The sequence below is a fragment of the Typha angustifolia genome, chromosome 7, assembly GCF_048772165.1.
Source record: "Typha angustifolia cultivar Huaian chromosome 7, ASM4877216v1, whole genome shotgun sequence".
Lineage (NCBI taxonomy): Eukaryota > Viridiplantae > Streptophyta > Magnoliopsida > Poales > Typhaceae > Typha > Typha angustifolia.
The window spans coordinates 2,670,583-2,694,514 of NC_133245.1; the positions used below are offsets into that span (position 1 = coordinate 2,670,583).

Here is a 23,932-nt window from a genome sequence, read left to right on the forward strand (position 1 = left end):
CCATTAAACTATCATAATTGAATGTCAAAAGTTATAACTTCAAAATAAAAATATTATATCCCTTTTATAATATAATAGTTATTTGTGGGGAATTCAAATTCGCCTATTATTTGATTAAATCTAAATTGATTTGAATCCTATGTAATCCGATAATAAACAAATCGGAGATAGATATTACAATTACCCATTCATTTAAAATCCGATTCAAATCAAAACTAAATAGATATAAATCCAACCTTTAACTCTCTTAATTTCTTGATGTTAATTGGCTTAAAATTTCAAGGTTGGTGATGCATAGTGGCACTGTTGATACGCCATTGGCTCCACTGTTTGCCTTTTGTCTTAAAAATCCTCCAAAATATTTTCTGCTTCTATGTGAATAAATGCCAATAAATACCTGGATACAAGTACAAATTAATGATCAGAGCACAATGCTATTATCATATTAATGTCATTCAAATATGCCTCCTCCCATTGGATTAAAGGTTGGAGAAGAAAGAAAAAGAAGAAGAAGTCATATATATATATATATATATATATTTTTTGAATCTAATTAATGCCAATAGTTTAATATCATAATAGTTCAACAGAGCAACAAAGTCAATAGTATTTAGTTCCAACTAAATTATGCGAATCTTAATACTATTCACAACTCCCATCACCGGCCGGTCAGCTCACCGCCCAGTGCCTCTCCAGTAACTCTAAGCTCGTCGGCCAACCCCCTATCGCCACGTCGGCTTCGCTCGCGGTGAATCCGGATTGTGAGATTTATCCAACTATTATCCAGAACGTAATCCGTGCTATTATCTCGCGCTAATAGGAGAATATCTGTCCTTCCTCTTCGTCGTCTCTTATATTAATCCCGCGTTAATAAGAAAGTTTCTCCTCTTCTTCTTCTTCTTCTTTTTTTTTAATTTTTTATTTATGTTTTCCCGTCGCTCTCCTCCGACGAGATCCTGGGCATAGATTTGGTGTCGGCATTAGGGTTATTTGAAATGGGGGAAGTCTACGCGGATTTCTTGGATTTCGTGCGGCGGCCGGCGGTGGTGGAGATGGCGATCGACGTGCTGCTGTGCGCGGTGCCGATCTGGGTGGCGGTGATGATAGGGCTGGCGATCGGGTGGTCGTGGCGGCCGAGGTGGACGGGGTTGGTGTTCCTGGGGTTTAGGAGCAAGATGAGGTTCCTGTGGACGGCGGCGCCGCCGGGGTTGGGGGCGAGGCGGCTGTGGTTCGCGTTCACGGCGCTGTCGGCGTTCTCCGTTTGCAGGAGGCTGTGGTCGAGATTTAAGGGGAAGGGCGGGGAGGAGTCGGCGGCGGCAAGGGAGGGAGGAGCAGAGGAGTCGGCAGCGTCGCATTCGCCGCCGGTGGATGGAGGTGGCGGGAGTTCGAGGTAGATATGCCTGCGATTTTTCGAGGTTTTCTTTTTATCTGTGGATGTTTTAATTTATAATTGTTTGGTTTGGACAATTTTATGATTTGGTATTTGTTTTCTAGTTAAATTGTTTGGGACGTGCGAAGAATTGTGGCTTGTTAGTTTGAGTTGGGAAAAGATTAGGTCTTGATGCGATGCTTCATGTCCATACGATATGCTTACAGATTACGTAAGCATGGAAGAGGATTCTGTTCTATCAGGTTTATGCATCAATTTGACGAACTTGACTTGTGGGGTTTAGTTTATCTATTCGATATTAATATGATTGGCTATCAATGCTGCACTTTCTTCTTGCGTTTTGGCTAATGCTGGAATATTTCTCGAGACTTAAGAGATTTAGTTGTTAAGCCAGGAAGGGAATTTAGAAGACTAGCCATACTTGGGAAATTATTAGATGATTCATTAGTGTGATTAGTCAAACTTAAGAGTAAGGCTGTGAAATGAATGGTTCTGGTGTAGCGGAAATGATTGTTTTCCTGGAAAGATGGGGTAGAAGTGACTGAAGGTAAGGCGGTCAAGAACTGTCAAAATCCAAAAGATGATCCATTGAGGTTCTTCTTGCTAATTAATTTATTGGTTGATATTTTCTTATGAAATTCAGATTGTCTTATGTTATAAGAAGTCCCATTTTATATGACAACGATTTCCACTTACAGTAATGGAACTCTTGAGGGAGAGAATGATGTTGTTACTGGGAAAGACCTAGAGCACCTATTGTATCTTTTGGATGGTAAAGTTGGAGATGGAGCTTGGCAGCATCAGATGGAACGCACCACCCATAACATGCTGTACCAAGCTTGGCGTCATGAGCCTGAGGTTTGTACTTATTATGGTTGTATTTCCATGTATCTTCTTAATATCTTAACTTTATGTTTTTTTATTCATATCTTTTCTATTTCGATGAGAATCTGGGTCATTTTTGCTTTCTATGTTTCTTTTTGCCAAATGCTGTGGCTATGATTCTGAGAGGCGAGAACTGTTGTTTTGTTTGTGGATCCTAATAACTTTTCATCAACACATTTCAAACTGAACAGAGTATTGTTTATGATGAACTTATGATCTTTTTGTTCACAGGTGGGTCCCATAATTTATCGTAGTAGAACAGTTTTTGAGGATGCAACTCCTGAATTGGTTAGAGATTTCTTTTGGGATGATGATTTTCGGCTCAAATGGGATGCCATGCTTGTATACTTCAAAATTTTGGAGGAATTCCCTGAGAATGGAGCTATGATTGTCCACTGGATAAAGAAGGTATAATTAAGTGGCAAGTACATTATTATAAATTTGTACTAGTTTCTCATTGACAACCTAAACATTTTCCTTTTTCAATTTTCAGTTTCCATTCTTCTGCAGTGATCGGGAATATATAATTGGTCGACGGATATGGGAGTCTGGAAAGACTTACTATTGTGTGACGAAGGTATCATAGATTCACAAAATGATATTTAACAAATAATAATTCTGTTTTCTTTAATTATCCTTAGTCAATAGATAATGCTTGTTTGTTATTGGGCTTACTTTGTTGTTTGCCTACTATGATCCGTATTTAAGAATGGACATGCTCAAAGCTTAAGATATTGAAATGGAGCATGCCACATGCTTTTGGAAATCTTCAAACCATTTCTTCTGGAAACAGCATTGCAAAGTACAGTGTGACATTATCTTTATTTCACTGCCATCTTTTGCACTAATTAGATTGTAATGGTACTTGACTCCTGACAGAAATAGAATAATCAAGTAAGTAAATTGGCAAAATTATCTTATATACCTAATCCTTGTATTGTTTGACTGAGATCAGTAATAACTAGTAAAAATCTACAGTGCTGAGGACGTATAATCATCTCATGAAATTAGTTAATTCACTGGTAGTGGCATGAGATGGACTATACAAGAGTTACATATCAAAGTGAACTCCATGTCATCTATCACTGTAAGGGGTTATTCAGATCACACAGATTTTTCAGGAAGTTGGAAAGCAAATTGTTGCAACATTGGTTTGCTCTATATGGCTGAATTTTGGTTTTGTGTTGATGTAAAATTGTCAAGATCTCTGTATGCTTGTCCTGTTGGCCTGGACATAGCAGAAATTTGGCCTCATCAATTTGAACTGACTTTTTCCTCTGGGATACCCTATGTACTCATCGATTGGTGGAAGTTCAGTTCAGCCAGCAGATATGCTTTTGAGATTCCTTTGGGTGCTGCTTTGCCAGTAAACGTGTTTGTTGATATGTTTTCACCATTACATGCTACTTAAATTGTGACTTATTTGTCCATGTTAGAGTTACTGAGATCCTAAATATTAGTAGAACTGTGCTAGATTTCAGGGGATAAAGTAAAGTTAAGTTGATCCTTTTGTTTTCGAAGATGAAGGTCTACTAGAATTTCCAAATGACTTAATTGCTGCCAAATCTTTCTCTGATTATGATGATCCATTATCCAACTGTATTTTTTTTAAAAATGTTTATGACTCAAAAACATGCTAATCTGCAGGGAGTTCCTTATCCATCTCTGCGTAAGAATGAAAAACCGAGACGAGTAGAATTATACTTCTCAAGTTGGCGCATCAGAGCTGGTATGTTATCCTCTACTGGCTTATATTTTCATTAAACAAAAGTTAGTTACTTTCAAATTGATGCCATTTAGGAAGAAGTTTTTAATATTCCAGTTTCAGATAATGGCAGTTAATAACGTAAATAGGAGTAATAATGGAACCGTGTGTTCCCACTTCATGGGTTTAGATATATAAAAATGCATGTATTTAGTTATAAAGAGATAAAGAACTCTTGCCATTCCAGGACACCAAAATGGGCTCTTGGTTACCGTAACTGCAGTATGTCCTATCTCCCTTCCTCCTGACCAGCCCTTCCATTCTCACCATCCTCAGTCCATTCCCAACTTGAAGCCCATATTCTTGGTCCTTGTCGCCCCCCTGGTTGAGGTACCCCCAGGTTGGGAACACCCCAAACCAAATTTTTGTCAACTCGCCGTTGCATCTTTTTCTGACTATCAGCTTTGGTGCCTCTTACTCAAATATCCCTGGAGATAATTGGTTGGATTGAAGCTGGCTATTATCCATCGGTTTTCCTACTTGTGACAATTTAGAATTATCTACGTTGGATCAATCATTGAAGAGTGTTATCTGATGCCTTTGCTTAAGATTTCCTTGATATAGGTAATAAAGTTCTGCCATTTTCTTGTAAATATTTTGATATGCTAATGCAAGTGAAACTAGTATTTCCTCTTGACAATGTTATTATCAAGTTTGCTGTTACTTCCTGTTTTGGTCATTTGTTATGACTCTTTATTTTATTCCGGAAAGAGTAAATTGAAGGCTTGACATCATATTAACTAGTTTTCCCATCTGCTGTAGCAATCAATAACTGTAGCCTGGACTTTATTATGTTGAAAACACTCCAGTACACTGAACTTTGTTGATTTTCGTTCTTCACCCTTCACCAGTATGTTGTCTAACTTTGTTTGGATTTTACTGCCCATTCTCAGGCTTTTTTAACAACAAACTCTTAGTTTGGATTTTAAACTGATTCCATATATTTGATCTACTTGGTGATCCAACCAAGCAATCACTCTGATGGAGAAATTTTGGATCACTACGGTGTTGTCTGCCTACGTTTAGATTGGATCCTATGTTTCAATTATTAAATTCATGTATTTTGCTCAAACTTAGAATTGTCTAATAGACCCTGTTCTTGTTTTTCATCACTTACTGCAGTGGAATCACAGAAGCAAGACGGACAACTCTCTGCATGTGAAGTAACCCTAGTTCATTATGAGGACATGGGCATCCCTAAGGATGTCGCAAAGGTTGGTGTTCGTCATGGGATGTGGGGAGCAGTCAAGAAATTGCAATCTGGCATGAGAGCATATCAACTCAGGAGAAAAACGGAGAATACACTGTCCCGGAGTGCTCTTATGGCACAGATCACTACGAAGGTACCAACCGATGGAACTCTCAATCTCTTAGACCCAGAACCATCCAGTGCAGAAGAAGCAACCACTGAGGAAGATGAGCGAAAGGTGTTAGAACATCCAGGAGTTGATTGGAGATGGTTTGTACTAGGTGGGACAGTTGCTGTTGTTTGTGGTCTTCATACTGGTCTTATTGGAAAGGCCCTCTTATTTGGAGCAGCCAGAAGAATTGCGAGGAAATGACAATATTTCCAAGTTTTTGAGACGGAGAAAAAGGGGGGAAAAAAATCTGGTTGTTCTTTTGTATGTTGTTGTGTTATAAATGAAGAGTCCAAGTCATATATGTATTCTAATAATCAAGACTATATACTTCTCTACTTTGGGATCCATTGAAACAATGCTGTAATGATATCATCTATACTATCTTTTACAACGAATGACATGAGTATATATGATATCTGACCGAATTTTTCAAGCCCTCAGACAATTATATTGGTCATCTTATGCTCTTTTATGTTGTGACTATGAAATTTTTCTCCTGTTGGTGGCAAAGGTGATGGTAATAGTTCAATAGAATAGGCATAGATTCCCAAATGAATCTAATATCAACTTCTTTCCTTCCTTTTATTTTTCTCTTTCAGAGGGCTCCTTAAGTATGAAGATTAATTTTATTACTCTACCATCTATTATTTATAAATATACTGACCATGTCATGCATATGTATAATCTTTTTTTAATAGGAACAAAGCTTGAGTACTGTCTTTGCATAATCCTTTATTCAACTCTTTTAACATTCCTAACTAGCATATGGAATGAAATAAAGTTCACCCATACATAACTTATTCACCAGTCCTATTAGGCTATTACCAGTAACCAATATTAATCCATGATCCTATATCTCCTTCTCATCCTTTCAATCCACAACCTCACTTGGCTTCTTCGCATCACTCCCAGTACTCTCCTTATCCAAATCCATCCAATATTTCTCAGCCTTTGCATTCACATACTCCACAAACTCGTTTAAATTCTCATCAGAGCTCCCTCCCTCACTCACTGCCTCCTTGGCCAACTCCTTCCACTTCTTAGCATTCCTCTTTATCTCCTCACCCTTCTCTCCTTCCATCACCTCCTTCACACACCTCACAATCTCCTCCTTCATAAATACTCCACCCTCTCCCGCCTTCACCCTCACGCCGACCCCCCACACTTGTTCGATGTACTTTGCGTTCGTCGGCTGGTCGGTCCACAGCCCGATGGCGACCATCGGCACGCCTGAGCTCAACGCTTCGAGCGTCGAGTTCCATCCACAGTGCGTGATGAAACAACCCACAGCTTCATGAGCCAATACGTCCAGCTGAGGGCTCCATTTCACCACAAGTCCATTGACCTCCGGTAGGTTTTCGAGGAAATCTCCCGGGAGGTCTCTCTCCTCGGTTGATCTGACCACCCACAGGAAGCTCTTGTTGCAGTCTTTGAGAGCTGAAGCTAGTTCTTGCATCTGTTTGGGCCCTAAGGATGCGAAGCTACCGAAGGAGACGTAGACTACGGAGGCGGTTGGCTTGGTGGAGAGCCATTTCATGCACACGTCTTGCTCAGCGTCCAAGAGGTTGATGCCGTAGGCGATGGTGGCATCGGCGGCATGCACGTCGATCGACGTCAATGGAACGCATGGCCCGACGGTTTTTGCGTGCCAATGACTCTTTAAGCATGTCACCACCTTGGGAAAAATTATAGACGAACTAGCATCAGTATTATGCAAGAATAGAAAGATAAAATGCTCATTTGGTATGATATTATTAATAATAATATAAGCATAAGATAGCGTTCCTTCAGATTTATGCATGAATTTTTCTTTCTTTCTTTCTTTCTTTCTTTTTTTTGTGCAATTGGTCATGCTATATTCGTGTGCATTAAAAAATTGTTGCAGAGTTGAATCATTCATATATTTTAGATTATAGATTATAATTGAAGTATTAAGAGTACTCAGTTGTAACTGTCTAAGTATCCCTTGCGATTCCATGTTCCAGCTTATCAGAAATAAATGCACTAAAACTTTAACTTAATATTGGCATTTAAGAGATCCATTATGGGTCAATGTTTTGAGATGCTATATGCATGTATTAGGCAAATCAAGGCAATCTTCTTCTTCTTGTCCTTATAATGTAGATATATATATTCTTACACTACTGGAAATCTAAAACTTACTTTTCTATTTATTTTAATTGTGTATCATGGCATATATGCATTAAGGCACACTTCATGCTAATATATAGTCATGCTAATAAATGATGATAATAATAATAAAAATAACAAAGAAAAGAAATCTCACCTCGCCCTCTAACTCATCAAACGAATTGAAAAGGACCCAATCTACCTTCTCTAGATTAAATTGACTCAAAGCAAACTTCGCCAGAGTTGGATACAATCCATCCTTCAAGGTGAACGAAGGGAACTCCGACCTCTCCATGGGCGGTAGGCCGGCGATGAACGCCGTATCTCCGGCGGCCGGCACGTCAAGCATCCCCTCATTGACATAATAATACACGGAGCTCACAGCGCATGACTGAGTCGAGAAGGCGACCACCGGCAGCCGGTGCTGCATGGCGACACGGGCAGCCCACGGCACAAAGGTATCGTAAACCATGCAAGTAAACGGACACCCGGACCGGCGGCGCTCCTCGATGAGCTCCGATAAGGTCCGAGAGCCGACTTGATCGAAGCGATCGAGGTAGGCCTCGAGGCTGCTGGCGGAGCCGAAACCGCCGTTGTCGTGGCCGTCGGATATGGCGGCGAGGCGGACTGGGCCGGCGTGGGGTTGGACGGTGTTGATGATGAAGTGGGTGGTGAGCAGGGTGGTGGTTGGGCCCTTAGAGGCGAGGCGTTTGGAGAATTGGAGCATTGGGTTGATGTGGCCTTGGTTGGGGTAGGGGAACACAAGGACATGGGCCATAATATCTATCTATCAATCTATCTATCTATGGGAATGGAGGATTTGGAGGGGTTTGTGGGCTAGCTGCGCCTTTCTCTTCTATGCCAATGGAACAGTGAGAGAGAGAGAGAGAGAGAGAGTATTTATGGGAGTGGAAAGAGAGGGGAGAGAATCCATCTGGTGGGAGTCAGTGGAGAAAGGTGAGAGAGTGAATTCAAGTGATTGGCTGGAAACTGCTGTCAGTGGTATGGTAGTAACTGAAGGTACTGGAATTTGTCATTTTTGGCCGAGGATCCTCTGCAGACCCAGGCTGTAGGGAAAAAAAAAGAGTGTGAATTACCTTTGTCTTACATAGTAGCTTGCAGAGGAAATCAGCTTTACCCTTTTTTGGACAACATTGCTATCCATGCAAAAGGAGAGTTCTCGAGTCGACCAAACTTATTATATTCTGATAAAAAAGAGAGAAATATTGTGTTATACACGTTACTATTTGCTAAACCACTTGCCTGTAAGCGCCACGCCAACGAGATAAATTATTGTTAAGAAAATAGATGAAATAAGATGGCATCCCTAATAGGAATGCATGCAGGAGGAAGAGCTTGAGCCAAGAATGTAGCAAATTAGTGTTTTTTTTTAAAGAAAAAGAAAATTGAGAAGCTAATAATCCCACTAATATCGATGCCTTAAGATTCCAATTCGGATGCTCTCATACATTAACCAACTGAGCTCTATACTAATTTGTAAATAGATTGAGGGCAAACCCACTACAGTTCATATGAGCAGTCTGATAATGTTCAATCTTTGTGAAAGATGAAGCCACATTGTTACTAGCTCAACATAAAAGAACAAAACTGGGGATTCTATAGTTTTTCTTCACAAATCATGTGAATGGAAAAACGGAAAGAAAACAAAAACGCAAACAAAAAACATAAAACATAAAACCAAAAGAGACCTTTATCCCCAATGTATAACTACTTCAAAAAATTAATCAGGGGCCTTTGTAGTACTTGGTAAACATCGCCCGAATTTAATCCTGACATAAATTCACTTCCCCAAGTGAGTTAAAATCCGCATGATTAAAGCCTCTTTCTTGCCAGCAACTGGGAGATTGTGTGCAGTTAGGTAGTACTTCAACTCTACCACAGTCAGATCCTTTAGCTGCAACACAGAAGATTCAAATTTTCAAACTATCCAAGTCAAAATACAAACGATGAGCATACCATCTCAAACAAGATTTTCCTAATTTCACAAACACAAGAAGTTCTAATATTGCTGAAATGTAGTCACTGTAGACATGCAAAACAAACAAAATCCCTTTTCACTAAAAGCATGTTACTTGATGTATAGTAGATACAACCAAATATGTTATATATCATCAGACAGTCGATTTAACATCCGAGATCACTTTATCTTCGTTTCAATTCTTTTCAGGCATGTTAGTCATCACTTTTTGAGATAAAAACTGAGAAGGTGGAAGCATGTTAAGTGCTTACTGGATAAGGGAGGACTGGCAGCTAATGCCCTCAGTTGCAAAGATGTTTTCTAACCAATAGCAGTATATGCTTTTTCAAGAAGGAAATGGAATCGGTGTGAAAGATTTCAGTGATTCAAGAAGGAAATCGAAAAAGGAAAAGAATGAAAAAGAGATCTTATTATCAGTAAAAGCTTTTCTGTAGGAACAGTAATTGGTGTATTTTGTCTTCTAAGTGCTCCTAGTATCAAGATAATTGTGTAGACAAGGCAAGTGGCATACTCTAGCATACGTCTGCTGTACAGCAGTTAATAAAACAACATGTAGAATTGCCATAATAACAACAAACTGAGACAAACATTCTCACCTTCCCATTGTCTGCTAGACCTGCCCAGTCATAAGCTGCACATTCCCTTGCAGCTGTTTCAGCAATTGCCTTGCGCTTTCTGGAAGCCTCAGTACCAGTCTCTCTTGCAGCAGCAGAGTCAGCTTCCTCCTGCTCATGGTTTTCACCATAAACAGAAGTTTTAAACTCTTGAAGGGCATTGACAATTCCTGGCCTGCAGTGAAATAGGCAAGAAATGAATAATTTCAGATTAACATAATGTAAATAAATCTTCGCGTCTAAACATAGACGTAAGTAAAAGATGGAACTCCAAGAAACTAGTTTTATGCCATGTGCCCTGGCAAATTACCTAGCCATGCCTTCTATATCAGGCAAAGTTTCATCCTTTATATCCGGCATCTCATCTTCACCCAAAGCTAAGGCCTGCAATATTCCATAATGTCTCTGCAGAGCTGTAAGAAGATGCAGTGAGAAATTTATCTGAGTGAGAACTTGTGACAATGGCATAAATCAACTATGCAATAAAAAATTGTTTTTAAAATCTTACTAGATATCAACTGATGCACTTCTATCACAGGAAAGTACTGAACAATGCTACTGATGGATATAATTGGCAACAAAACAGATTATACAGAAACTGATACAGTTCAACAAGAGTACAAACTTTAAAAATAGTTACACCCTGCAACCTTTCTGCAAGATCATAATCAGGATAAAATTCAGCTCTTAGTAAAACCAAAACACAGAATTTGCATAGTTTCTTGGCTGTTAACACTTTGATGCATAGGCCTGTCCATGAACAAACGACAATTATTCTAATGTTCAGCATGCTAAACTGCCATGTTGGTACAGAATTTGGAAAAAGGTCCAGGGCATTTTTTTTTTTCACACTTTCACACCCTAATTGTGTATTTGTGTGTTTATTTCAGTTTACACCCAGCCTTACCTCAACCCATGCTCTTGAGGTGTTTCCAGAGATCCAATGGCAAATATAAGGGCGGTCAAGGGTGTTTATTAGAATTTTATTAAGAACGCAGGGATTGAATCAAATAATAATTAATAGATAGGGTGTAAATTGGAATGGAAACATGATTTAGGGTGTACAATGAAAAAAGATCCCAATATCCATTTCACAATATTCATATTGTTAGTCAATCGTCTATTAGCTCCAGGCTACCTTTTGCCATATGATAAATTCGTTGTATAATGATGAGTCAAGTACAAGATATTGAAGCTGATTCATCTCAACATGTCGTAACTAATTTGGTTAACTTGCAATTCGTCTATCACATGCCCATTATATTTACTATATGAGTCAACAAAGGGAAGAAGACATTGAACTCTTCACACAATTTGCGGTCACACAACTTATTGCTTCCTAGATCACAACTTCGAAGTTGTCCAGAAAAAGAAAAAGGAAAGGAGTAGATAGGAAAGACCAAATTCCAAAAGAACAAATTGGAGCTAAAAGTAAGACCCTCCTATTCAAGGTTAGAAATCAAAAAAAGAAATTATCCTATCCAACATTTACTATAATCACCTGGGCAACTGCATTCATAAACTATCATGATTTCTTTCTTAATTTTTCCATTCAGACTCTAAATCCAGAATCATGACAACATATGAATATGGTAATGAAAACATTAAGCAGAGAGGCGAGCTGCTCATGAATACCAGGATTTGCAAATTGGCAAACCGAGAAGTCTTTCAGATCTATTCGTCTCAATAAAGCAGAGGCTTTCTTAATTTGCTCATCTGTAGCACGAGGAGCACTATCATCAACCGCCATGTGAAGCTGCACATTAACATAATACTGTTAATCACCTGAGTAAGTGAGCAGACAAACTAGCACCCACCAAAATGGAAGATCTTCTTGCCTCTTCAGCATGTCTAATATCATCAGAATATGGAATATATATCATATGCATTCCAGGAGGCTCTACTTGACCACTTGAACTGGTTATCTCATCCTGTCTAGGTAAGTTAATATCAGCAACTTATGTTAGACAACAATTACAGAGTATAGAGCTGATATATGAACTTATACATACAAAATCTAATACATGAAAGTGCACTTAAAAGGCATCTGAAGATAAATATTTCTTCATCTCTTGCGACTGCATTTTGATGGTATAGCAAACAAATGAATGTTCAGTAATTACATATGATGCAGCAAAAAATAATATCATGTTATTACTTGCAAAAGAAATTATGTCCAAATAAATGACTTATTACAACTATGTGGCTGCACAAGAAAATTTGTTTGAGTAGCAACAGGATATGTTGTTTCCAAAACCAGCAGAAGATAATGATAAAACAAAGGTAGACATGTGAATTACCTAAAAAAGGAAAAAGAAAAATGATGAACATTGAGAAAAGCTCTAGAAAGAGGAGATCTAGAATTTAGTAAGTATCCAGACTTCAACTCATTTCCCTTCCTGTTATTTAACAAAATGCCTTTTTCTGGTAAATAATTCATTCTTCCAACTTAGTTCTACATAATAAGCACCTTTACTTGTTAGAAATATCAAGCTCCCTCCCTCCTCAGGTTGGTGTACAGGTTCAATGAGGTTAACTTGAGAAGGTCCTGAGATGTAAATCTTACCAATTTCTTTGTGTTCACATTCATAAGCTCGGTTTACAAGATATAATGGAATATTTACATGCAATTCACGTCTTTTAAGTGAGCACAAATCCACAAGCCTCGATTCCTTGATCGTTGTGTCTATATTGTATGCTCAGCATTAATTGTTAAGTTATGTCATTCTTATTAGAGGTCCAGCACAATTTTATAAGTGTAAACTTACTTTAAATTTGATCTTTTCAGTTCTTGTTCAACTACAGAGAAGAAACTTCAGAGGAAAGATGATGAAAAGGTCCCATGCTAGTTAACAAATAGAGGCACAAGCTTGCTGAATCATCATGTCTAATAAACTTACAAGAATGATCATCAGTTTCAACATTAAGGAAAAGCTAACAGCATTTTGCATCATCAAGTTTGTATAAGAATGAATATGCATTTGCATGTATATAAGAAACTTAAATGGATCAACAGAAACCTTACTTGTGCAACAAGAGCAACCAATTGAGGATGAGCTGAACTTCCATAAAACGCAAGTGCAAACCTAAGAAGTCATAGACAATTGAATACAACTAGTATAGGTGAAAAAAAAAATTGTTCAATAAGGCAGTTTAATCAAGTTGACAATGTCAAAGGAAGCAAAGAAAGCTTGAGCAGAAGCAGTAAAGTTAGACATGGTGGACTACAGAAAAATGGAGGACATGGCCAGTGGTACACCAGTAGGCAGAAAAAGGATTCAAATAGAAAAGGTTAAATAGTTAATAACACAGAAGGCATCAACACTGCTCCAGTGTAATAGCTTTAAAAAAAATTCTATTACAACTTATAACATTAAATCTGTCTTATGGTTATGATACCCATCCAGATGAACTCAACAGAATTATAAACTATGATCTTTCTCTCCTTTTAACAATGTTAGAAGTCAGAATGTTAATGCATGTAATCAATGTTGGCAATGGGAGGAGCTTATTATCACAAGATCACAAAATGTAATACCACTAGCAGATCTAATTGAAAGCTAAACATTATATTGCATTTGCATCAGCAAAAAAAATGTACAGATTGTACTATTATTAGTTAAATACGTTGCTCTATTCAAAGCATGTCCTGTAAGATTATCAAGTAGTTAAGATTTATTTCAAGTGCTGAAAATAGTGATGATAATAGCCAATAGCAACACCCAATCATTTACCCTAGATATTAGACTTGAGTTTAGCTGCATCTAACTCAGTGGTAAGGGCTAACTCAGTACATCAGCCTGCCGTGCTAAACCCTATTCAACATAAGCACAACCTATTGCATTAGTACTCAATAAGAGCTTCAAGCACTAGACTGGATAATTCCTAAATGGCTTCCATATCAAAAAAAATTTCATCAAAACACCCACTGGACATTTCTCCTCAGTTTGTAACTCCGTTCACCCCAAATAGAGTTTGAATATGAAGAAAGTCCAAATACATATGGCGTCACCAATCTAACCCATCCAGCTTCATATTATTCGGACATTGTATGAATATTTTATGATCATTCTCTCATAACTATGTAGACTGTGATTTCCTACAATTCAAATATTTAGATTAATTTTCTTACTTGAACTAACTTGGATCGTATCTTGGACGATGCTAGCATAATAAGCATTGTATTGTATTTATCATGGAAGGAAGCTCTAGATGATGGAAATAAATATTTAACCAAAAGAAAGAAAACACAAACCGCGACTTTTGCAGGCTTCTAGAACAAATGTGATATTCTATAAGTTACAAGAAGCTTCTAGACAGATTCGGTAATCCACTGGTTATGTCAAAGCATAAGAAGATAAGGGGCATAATAGTAAGGCTAAAAGCCAGGATGCAGATGGACACAAATTTATGGTCCTTGAAATAAGGACATTATTAAGGCAACATGATTCATCCAAACAGTGCAGCTGAACAGAGAAAGCTCTATGCCAGATAAGACTGCACTGTACGATGAACGAGAAGTACTGTAAAACTGCAGTATGACTGAATCATGGTATTCAATTTGATAATTTCAAATGTCCATTTTCTCATTTGCAAGACTAATATGAGATACCTTTGTCTTCTGATGGTCAACTAACAATATAAATAGTTGTCTCATGCAACTCATTATAAAATACTGATGCTAGATGGAGAGTAACAAACATTTGAATCCCATTAGTCACCTCCAGCAATTTAAAACTTAAAATGGAAAAGGTACAATCAGCTAACCGTTTAAGGCGCAACATTGATTTATGTAAAGCAATGAAAACACGAGTACTTCCAGCTATTTCCTGCAGTACATCAAAGTTACAAGCTATCAACTGTTTAACAGAAACTCAGAACAAAAATTACATATTACCGGGGAAAGATTTAATATTTCATGAAGATAGTTTCAAATTTCAAACAATATCATGAAAAGTAGGCATAGTGACAATTGAAGTAAAGAGACACAACTATGTGGCATAAGTGGTTTTGCCTAAATATATGAAAGTTTTAAATCATGGTTCGAAGTTTCAGTCTCAGTTGGTTTCAATTTTGATCCTAAGAGAAAACAGGAAATCTGGGGCTGACATGGATCAGTTTCAAAGGACCAAAACCAAGGTAACAACCAACATTCTTATTGGTTTCAGCCTTGAATAAGTTTCAACCATAGTTTTGATTTTCGAATAAGTCTACCCAGAACTATCCTATCTGAGGTGAAACTTCAAGCAATCTTTGAATATCTTTCACGTAGGAACTCTACCATCCAATTTATACTTCTAATTAAGAGCTAATCAATATAGAGTACCAAAATTGAAGTGAACTTCAAAGATAACAGTATAATAAGACTAGAAAGCATAATATCTGTTACTTTTACAAGAATTGTAAGGTTACCAAGTTACATTGTACCTCTTTTTGAACATTCACAAGATGGTACAAGTCAGACAACCCCTAGTGATCCTACTAGAATGACAAGCCATCTGGAGACTTAACTTTATATTTTTTTTGTATTACCCATCAATGAACTATGAATTTCTGAATCCCTTGAACAATAGAAGAAACTTTGAAATCCAACAAACAACTGCTGAAGCCTAGACTAAGACTCTGGAAGGGCATGAGCCTTGCCTTGCTAAATTTGACCACCCCAAACAAGAACTACCATGTCTGTGAGTAGTCAACTCTTAAATGTTGCATAAAGCAACTAGAATCAGAGACCTGTGTTTGCAGCATTTATGGATGCGCTGATGCTAAGCAGGACATGCAGTGGAAGGATTATGGTAACAGGCAGAGAAGAAAAGCAGGTGATGGATAATTAGGGAGCAACAAACTACACTGAGCAGAGAACAGGATTAGGAGTTTCTTTAATTTACAATTAATATTCTCCTATCGAATGAAGTACTTATTTTATGTTTCTCTCCGTCTAAAGAAAGAAGCAATATAAAGAGTGACATTTACAAAGAAAAGGGTGAAAAGATTCCAACTATGAGTCACATAAACAAAAATCATTCAACAGGTTCACTATTCAAGTCATAGTCAGGAAGACAAAGATGACTAGATTTTGATTTGTCCCCATACCACAACTTAATATTGGCATGAAGAGCCTAATCCATAATATTGCTCTATTTCACTAACAACACAATTGCGGTATCATACCCTTTGGTAATGATGATTCCTCAATTGGCAATCATATTAACTTAAGAGTGGACCATTACTTAAAACAGTAAAGTGCTAAGTATATTATAAACATGAAATCAGAGTACTCAATGAAGGCTACCTTAAGTTATGCAAATGAGAGCTCTTACCTCATCAGTTGGAAAAATAAATGTTGATGGCCTCAAATTATGATAATCCTTTAAGCAATCCAATGGCTTGAAACCCAGAAGACAAAGATGACTGTTTGAAACTTTCTTTACTTCAGATAGCTCATTGATGGAAAATTTGACAATCTCACTGCAGAAATGAAGCAAATAGCATATCAAGAACAGATGATGTACTCACGAAACCGACCTAAATCATTATTTTGGAGAGATACTAAAATGGCAAATAAAAGGACAAACTAACAAGTGCAATGACCATTTAATTGAAGTAATTATCATTCGCCAAATTTACTTAGCAACTTTGATAATTTTGTTCTCTTCTCCAACTAATCACTTGCAGCCTTGCAATGATCATAATATTTTTGGTTTCACAAAGTAAACGAGCAACCTAGATTGCATAAAATTTCAGCTAAACTGATTTCTAAAGATTTAAAACATGTGAAACCAAAGATATTACACATGTCAAAACTCAAAAGGAGCTTTTATATTATTCTTTTCCTTGATTGCATAAGTCTAAACTATATAGCTCTATACATCAATACTCTTATTAGCTAATTAGGTGATATGACAAGCCCTTCTCTTGCTTGATGTGTATTTGACCATAGAAATTTCAAAACTAATTGTGTTAGGAAATATTATGCTGTGTAACCATCATCCTTCTATATAGCCTTCTGAATTGGGAAATGTGCTCTAGCAAATCCAATGTTAAACAAGAATATCCATGTCTACTTACTTCTTGTAATGTTGAAAACGTTTAGTTGGCTCGTGAAAAAGTGCTCCAGTGTCAGCACAGACAAAAGACCTTTCCGTCTGCAAGAACAAGAATTATTGCAACTACAGGATATTTCTGATAAAAGGCAAACAAAAACGCATAAGAGAAGATAGATGTGCTGTGAATTCTCCAAATAATTGAGAAAATAAAGCATATTTGCTAGATTGTTCAAGGATTCACCTATCGAGCTGAAAGGGTCAATACTCTGTATTGTTACTCACCCAATATAAACCCCATGCCAGTCTCATGCCTCCTCACTCTGGTAGCTCCACAAATTCTTTGGCATGATGATGTCCCATGCAAACAATGTCAGTTGGTAGGTAATATGTTGATGGCTAAACAATATGCCATGCGCTACCAGCGCTACAATCCCTACTTATGAGAAGTGACACTAGTGTTGTTGACAGAGGTGTCATAGTGGAGGAGGAGCAGGTGAGAAAACGGAAGGGTGTTTTACTCATGTATGTCCACTTAGGGAATATACCAAGCATGAGGCTTTAGTTAATATACAAAAAGAAACCAAAAGATTAGTTACCCAAAATAAAATACCATGGTTGTAGGCAAAAAATGTTAGGAAATTACAGTGTGGCAGTTTAAAGTTTGCACCATTTGCCTTGGCATCACAATTATCAAAACAACCTCTTTGATAACAGGCTAGCTATATTTTCTGCTCCAGATGCTTGCTTCATCCAGGACTCTAATTACCAGTAAGAGATGGGCAACAGAAAATATTGACTTATTTGCTTCAAGGCAACATCCCACAAACTTATAGATATATGATACTGCACAGTAGCATCATACATACGTATACCAGAGTTGAATAAAATTAAACTGAGCACATATAAGACAATGGATTAGAAACAATGTTAATCATTCCAACAAAGTACGTGATAAATAGCAGACTATCATAAACAACCGATTGGTAAAACAAAAATCCATATTTTACTCTTTCAACAAAGGCTAAGAACATGTGCATGCACCTAACACCTGGACTGGAATATTTGTACTATATATGCATAAAAACAAAAACATGAGGAACTGAATATGCACCTATACACAAATAAACACGGGATCAGTAATGAACATAGATACTAGGGTAAAGTTAAACAATTTGTTGGAATGACGATCTGGTTTATCAGGGCATCAATAATTTTATTGTACTATACATTAACATATCCATAGATTTTAAATTTGTCCAAATAGTCTTACCTTCAACGGAAGATTAGTGACAGCATTCAGCCACATAATAGCCCCTGCAAGACAGGTAATAAGAATATGAATTATTGTTAGGAAGATCTAACAGGTTTCAGTCAAAATGCTATCTTCGTACAAAACATAAAAGTTGGGAAAACACATACCCGGTAAAGTAGGACGTACCAAAGCATATGTGTTCACTTCAATACATATGTCGTTTGCTATTGACAATGTGAGGGTCCTAACTTTCCGCTTTTTGAAAATTCGTTTTCTCAACTGATCTGTCATATCTTCCAATCTTTCAACACGTAAAAACCAAGTTTAACAATAAATGAAGAGAGCCACCATAATCAAACTTATTTCTTTTACGATAAATAGCATGAAGTAATAAACTGCCATTAGAATGGATAGAAGTGGTACTCTGAGTGAAATTTTCAACTCTTAAAAGAACTTGACATTTCATCAAGTGCTACAAGGAATTTACTAATTTAATGAGAAGAGAGTAAAGGACTTCATAAGCTAAAAGAAGCCAAAAGGGTTACAACAATACTACTTGTTAGGGTTAATACTTAATAGTTGATAGAAAAGGATCTTAAAGTTCAGTTTGCATTATCGAAACACCATTTATAAACTAACAAGAGGCTATTGATGCCAAATTACGAAGGTCAAGTGGCTGCCTTTTTACCATGTTATGGCCTTGCATCATTTCAATCTGCTCAAAATTGATGGATATTGTCATGGTGTTATCGTAAACGATGTATAGAAAGATCTTCATTAATAGTTGCCTCATTATTACTAAAGCAATTGAATAAGGTAGAAGAAATGGATTCTTAAGAATACTATCAAGTTATCAACTGGACACGGTAAGAATACCAAATAATTGCCTTACAAAATACAAATAGGAATGACTTCTAGGAAACAAATTGTTGTGATATAACCATACCTTTCACCGGCAGAAGGCAAAAAATGAGGTATCTCATTAGCTTCTAACCCAATCAGGTCCTGCAACATATTAGAGAAGAAATTCCCGGAAAAATGAATCTAAATTTCACTTTATTAAAATTCAGAAAAAAAAATATCAGGACCAATTATAGAAATCAAACATACAGCATAAAAGATGGACACGTTGAATTCCTCATCAGCTCTACTCAAGGGGAGAAGTTCAATTGAGATGCCAAGGTCTTGCGCATCCTAGATTGTGGATGAAAATTAGCAATCACTGGATAATTTATAAGTTATAACCGTAGCAAATTATATATTACAATTATGGTTTCATCTCTATGTATAGATATGTGTCAGAAGACTAAAAGAGTAGTACTTTTGCACGTTGCAGAGTTGTCCGGACCATATCTGTTTTTAATGCCCCAGAAATATTCCCAAAGGGATCGTCCTCATTTGTGAAGAGAAGAATTCTCTTACTTACTGTTTTCACAGATCTGAAAATTTTCAATAAAGGAAAGAAAAGACCATCCAGGTATCAAACACAGTTGAATAGAACAGCATCTGCGGAATCATGAGAGCATTCAAAATACAGTAAAAATCTTACCCTTTGCGGAGTAATGCTTGTGCTGCCCAAAGAGCATTATATAAGGGGTTCTCCTGAGATGCAGAAACTATGCCATATCGACTGCCGATGTTACTAATAAACGAGTCTGCGATACCAATACAATATAATAAAATTTAAGTTGTCCATATCTCAGGCTTAACACCTTTAATACTAATGAAGCTAATTTGATATCCTCGAGACAATTGTATGTGTCACTAACTAGACATAAAGATAAAGAAGACAGCCATCAATGGGGCAATGCTCAAATGGTCAAAAGGACTCATGTTGTATGAGTCAACGATGGCCGTGCCGCAAGAGAGGGAGAGAAAAAGAGGAGAGAGACTGCTCACCTATGGCACGGCCATCCTTGGTATGAGTATCCCTAGATTCTCAATCATCGTAACACCTAATAATTTAACAGGGACATCAAAAAGTTCTCATTTCTCTCAAAAAAAAAAGTCTACAAAAGTACAATAAGATATCTCAATTATATAAGTATCCACCTTGCATTAAATGTTAGGCTTAATAACTCGAAAGACATACATGAGTTGGATCAATTACCCTCTAAGGAAGAGAATTCTTTAATTAACCTTGCAGTGGGCCTATCGAGGAATTCTCTCTCCATAACGTTGAAGATATAAACACCATTAAGATCCTGCAGATTTTTCTTTTCCTTCTGCAAGCAGATCAAACCATGAGAAATGAGTTTAATGTATGGTTACCAAATGATCAGTAATCCAACAATAGAATGTATATGATCAGTTTGGTCTAGAACATACAGCAAAACAGCAGTGCGTGAGGCATTGATAATTAAGATACAGTGGAATTAAGCATTTGCCAGAGCTAGTCAAAAGGTTAAAACTGAAGCCACTTTATGATTTTAGATTCATATAATGAGTACAAATATCTCACAACCTACTTGTATTAGATTTTCTAGTATTTTCTATCTGATGAAATACCTTGAAAGGCTTGAATGTAGCACCTCATGTTTAAGCTCACAACGTCCTAGACTCACAGGCTGACATAAGATTCTTTAACCTGGCACTCTAGGGTCTTAAGGTCAGTAGCACTCAAAGATGATCTACACATATTGTTCAGTTCCCAAATATCTACAATAATTGAAAAGGATGAAACCTTCTGCTCAACTTCAACTTTATAACCAAATAGATGAATATATATATATATATATATATATATATATATATATATATATATATATATATATCACGATCAAAGTTGCATATCCATAATTACACTTTATTCAAATTTCCAAAATGTACTCCAAAAAAATCATCTGCATCCTTATGGCTACTCTTCGTGGCTTCCCACTGAAACATGGATGGTCATGCCGACTGGCACATAGCATGCTGGTAGGCACTTGCCGTGTCGGCGGCGTACTGGCACGTGGCACGAGGGGTGCCAGATGGAACCCCTCCTAATAGTTCCGCTGCTCGCCATCGACCTTGTCGTCGAGCTATCCATTGCCGATCGCCGTCGCTATCGCCCAATCTCGTGTCGGGTGCCCTAACCTGAGGGAGGAGGAAGAGAGATCGAGATCTGAATCTGCAACTTAAGTTTTTAACCGATAACCTTATCTCTCTCTCTTTCTATCTCTCTTCCTCCTCCCTTGGGCTAGGGCACCCGACGCGAGATCGGGCGACGACGACAACTCCGGTGACGACAATGGCGAAGGCGAATGTGAGTATCCCTTTTTTTCTCTCCTCTTATGGCATGGCCAGTAAGTGCCGCGGCACAACCATCGTTGCACGAGAGTACTCTTAAATTTTTAATAAAGCATTGACTAGGTATGTGTATTCAAGAGGTGATTCATCATATGCTTTAAAGTAAGAAGTTAAGAAGAAACATTTGTTATTGTGAACTTATAACTCCATAAGCTACATCAACTTCATTATGCAACTATTATAATCAAGTCACTATTACAATCAAGTCACGATGAAGCATTCCCTATAAAATAGCACTAATCTAACACCACAAACTTCCAATATGGCTACGTGTTCCCTACTTCCTCTCTTTAAAATCTTCACAATTGTACAAGAGAAACCGTAGGTAGAAAATTTGAACTAGGCTAACAAGTCCAACAATAAAAGCACTAGTGAACTAAGTGGACAGAAGTACACGTAATATTCATTCTCAATCATACTGAAACTACTAAAATGAAGATACTAACATTTAGATAGTAACTCAATGACGAGATCAGTAGCTTACAGTGTTAAAGAAACAAATTGCTACTTCATCATAGGATCTACCGATAATCTGGGTCTTCAGAGATTGTAAAATGCAGTTCATTACAAGATGAAAAGGTGTTTCCTTTGTCCCATCTTCCTGCAGGGAATCATAGAGAAAATATAATTTCCATTGTTCATTGGAGAACATTCATTAGAAGGAAGAAAAAAAAAAAAGAATGATATCATATCCGGTCCACCCATGGTATCTAATGACAAGAAAATGTGTGAACAAATATCCATTAATAAAATTGATGTTCAAAGTACCATGAGCAGCTCGTTGCCCTTAGAAGAGTCAGAGCTAGAAACTACCAAGAAGTATAAATTTTCAGATTGTACCTAGCTATTATAAAAACCTTTGAGCATTACTTTTGCTTATATGATATTTAAAGTGCATACAAGACTTCCTGAGGTGACCGACTACAAAAATAAACAAAGTTTCAGCCTGTAAGAATAGACCAAGAAGATACTAAACTAATGGAATTCACTTTAACATAAACCCAGCAGTATTTCTCAAGATTCAAAGCATCAATCGCGGAAGATATTTTAAATGCCACAAGCTTCTCCCTCAAAAGTTAATTGGCTATAAGTGAGTGACAGAACTCATCTTAAAAAAAATGAATTTTAACCTTTTATTTCTCCTAAAATTATAGCCTGTGTCATTAGCAATCCACATCCACCTTTTTTTTTTCTCACAGCAAGACCTAGCCCTGAGCAAAGGTACCATAAGGCAGATAATACTTAACCTAGTTAGCATTCAATAAAATAGAATCAATTCCTTATCAATCTTAGAAAATCTGAAACACTTCATACAAAAACCAGTAGAATAAAAATCCTCTATAGCAATGCTTTTTAACATACAACACATTCTATAATACGTGATTTAATTTCTCAGGGAAGCTCCAAGTATATTATTCTAGGCAGAACCAACCATTGTGCATAAATTTCCTTGTTTATATAACACAAAAGCATTGCCTTATGTACGAGATCCTCTGCACTTTACAGTATATTCAGACATCTCACTGGTAGCTCATGGCTAACATTTAATTTTCCAATTCCTGACCTTTTTTTCATGAAATCATCTTCTTGATAACATCGGCTACTCTAGTATCTAAAGCCCCAAAAGTACCCTCATCTATATCACCTTCAAGTTATCAACCATTTATTCAATTTCAAATGTTGCGACCTACAATCTTAAGGAACACAAAATAAACCCAAAACCAAGGTCATAAGACAGATTAAAACCCAAAGGAAAAAAAAAAAGGAAAAATGAAGTATCCCTCACATCGGTAGTCAGTGGGGTGAACATTTTGGGTGACGCATCGACGAGGTATACCACCAACTCCTTGGTCGCTTCCTTTTCCTGCCATGAATCCAAACACCGAAAAAAATATATATTATTCAAAAGAGTTAAAGGGACGAAGAACTCGGCATAGAGTACTTGAATGGTCACAAAATCCACCTGATACAACTCGTCCTCGGAGTCGGAATCATCTCGAAAGATGCCCTCAGGATCCAAATCCATGGCAGTGGAGAGAGAAGTGGAGGAAATCGTAGGGTGGGATTCTTCCCGCTTTAAACCCTTTTAGAGAAGGGTTCTTCTTCCTTCTCGAAGAAGGTGCACTTCGACTTATTCCTTTGCTTTAAATAAAGAATGTGAAGTGTTTTGCCGCTTGGACGAGTGGAGGACTAGATTGC

General features: G+C 37.3%; 3 protein-coding genes across 3 annotated transcripts; 1 reads left to right on the forward strand and 2 right to left on the reverse strand.

The window, feature by feature from the left end:
- The first annotated feature begins 832 nt into the window (after window positions 1–832).
- Window positions 833–5,834, forward strand: LOC140763493 (uncharacterized). The gene is made up of 6 exons (XM_073101704.1): window positions 833–1,390; window positions 2,089–2,248; window positions 2,507–2,683; window positions 2,769–2,852; window positions 3,923–4,004; window positions 5,163–5,834. The coding sequence occupies exons 1-6, from the start codon at window positions 996–998 to the stop codon at window positions 5,600–5,602; spliced, it is 1,338 nt and encodes a 445-aa protein (XP_072957805.1). The 5' UTR covers window positions 833–995; the 3' UTR covers window positions 5,603–5,834.
- A 258-nt stretch (window positions 5,835–6,092) lies between these two features.
- Window positions 6,093–8,379, reverse strand: LOC140763566 (indole-3-acetate beta-glucosyltransferase-like). Its single transcript, XM_073101813.1, has 2 exons — window positions 7,689–8,379; window positions 6,093–7,076 (listed from the first exon to the last, which is right to left on the reverse strand). The coding sequence occupies exons 1-2, from the start codon at window positions 8,307–8,309 to the stop codon at window positions 6,273–6,275; spliced, it is 1,425 nt and encodes a 474-aa protein (XP_072957914.1). The 5' UTR covers window positions 8,310–8,379; the 3' UTR covers window positions 6,093–6,272.
- Window positions 8,380–9,001: 622 nt separating this feature from the next.
- LOC140763962 (ATP-dependent DNA helicase 2 subunit KU70) lies at window positions 9,002–23,855 on the reverse strand. Its single transcript, XM_073102360.1, has 19 exons — window positions 23,697–23,855; window positions 23,520–23,597; window positions 22,218–22,334; window positions 20,553–20,667; window positions 19,992–20,097; window positions 19,764–19,881; window positions 19,553–19,636; window positions 19,389–19,447; window positions 18,610–18,743; window positions 18,461–18,504; window positions 17,213–17,289; window positions 16,465–16,612; window positions 14,912–14,973; window positions 13,170–13,230; window positions 11,983–12,075; window positions 11,780–11,900; window positions 10,455–10,557; window positions 10,127–10,319; window positions 9,002–9,446 (listed from the first exon to the last, which is right to left on the reverse strand). Exons 1-19 carry the CDS (start codon window positions 23,757–23,759, stop codon window positions 9,333–9,335), a joined length of 1,890 nt encoding a protein of 629 aa, XP_072958461.1. The 5' UTR covers window positions 23,760–23,855; the 3' UTR covers window positions 9,002–9,332.
- Between the last annotated feature and the right edge of the window lie 77 nt (window positions 23,856–23,932).

What these genes read in the sequence shown, in the direction of transcription:
- LOC140763493 (XM_073101704.1), top strand. Translation starts at nt 996, where the DNA reads ATGGGGGAAGTCTACGCGGATTTCTTGGATTTCGTGCGGCGGCCGGCG. An exon ending in CTTGGCGTCATGAGCCTGAG is followed by an intron (nt 2,249 to 2,506) that starts GTTTGTACTTAT and finishes TTTTGTTCACAG; the next exon opens with GTGGGTCCCATAATTTATCG. An exon ending in CTTACTATTGTGTGACGAAG is followed by an intron (nt 2,853 to 3,922) that starts GTATCATAGATT and finishes GCTAATCTGCAG; the next exon opens with GGAGTTCCTTATCCATCTCT.
- LOC140763566 (XM_073101813.1), bottom strand. Translation starts at nt 8,309, where the DNA reads ATGGCCCATGTCCTTGTGTTCCCCTACCCCAACCAAGGCCACATCAAC. An exon ending in TTGATGAGTTAGAGGGCGAG is followed by an intron (nt 7,077 to 7,688) that starts GTGAGATTTCTT and finishes ATTTTTCCCAAG; the next exon opens with GTGGTGACATGCTTAAAGAG.
- LOC140763962 (XM_073102360.1), bottom strand. Translation starts at nt 23,759, where the DNA reads ATGGATTTGGATCCTGAGGGCATCTTTCGAGATGATTCCGACTCCGAG. An exon ending in TCACCCCACTGACTACCGAT is followed by an intron (nt 22,335 to 23,519) that starts GTGAGGGATACT and finishes GATTCCCTGCAG; the next exon opens with GAAGATGGGACAAAGGAAAC. An exon ending in TTGCCTTCTGCCGGTGAAAG is followed by an intron (nt 18,744 to 19,388) that starts GTATGGTTATAT and finishes ACGTGTTGAAAG; the next exon opens with ATTGGAAGATATGACAGATC.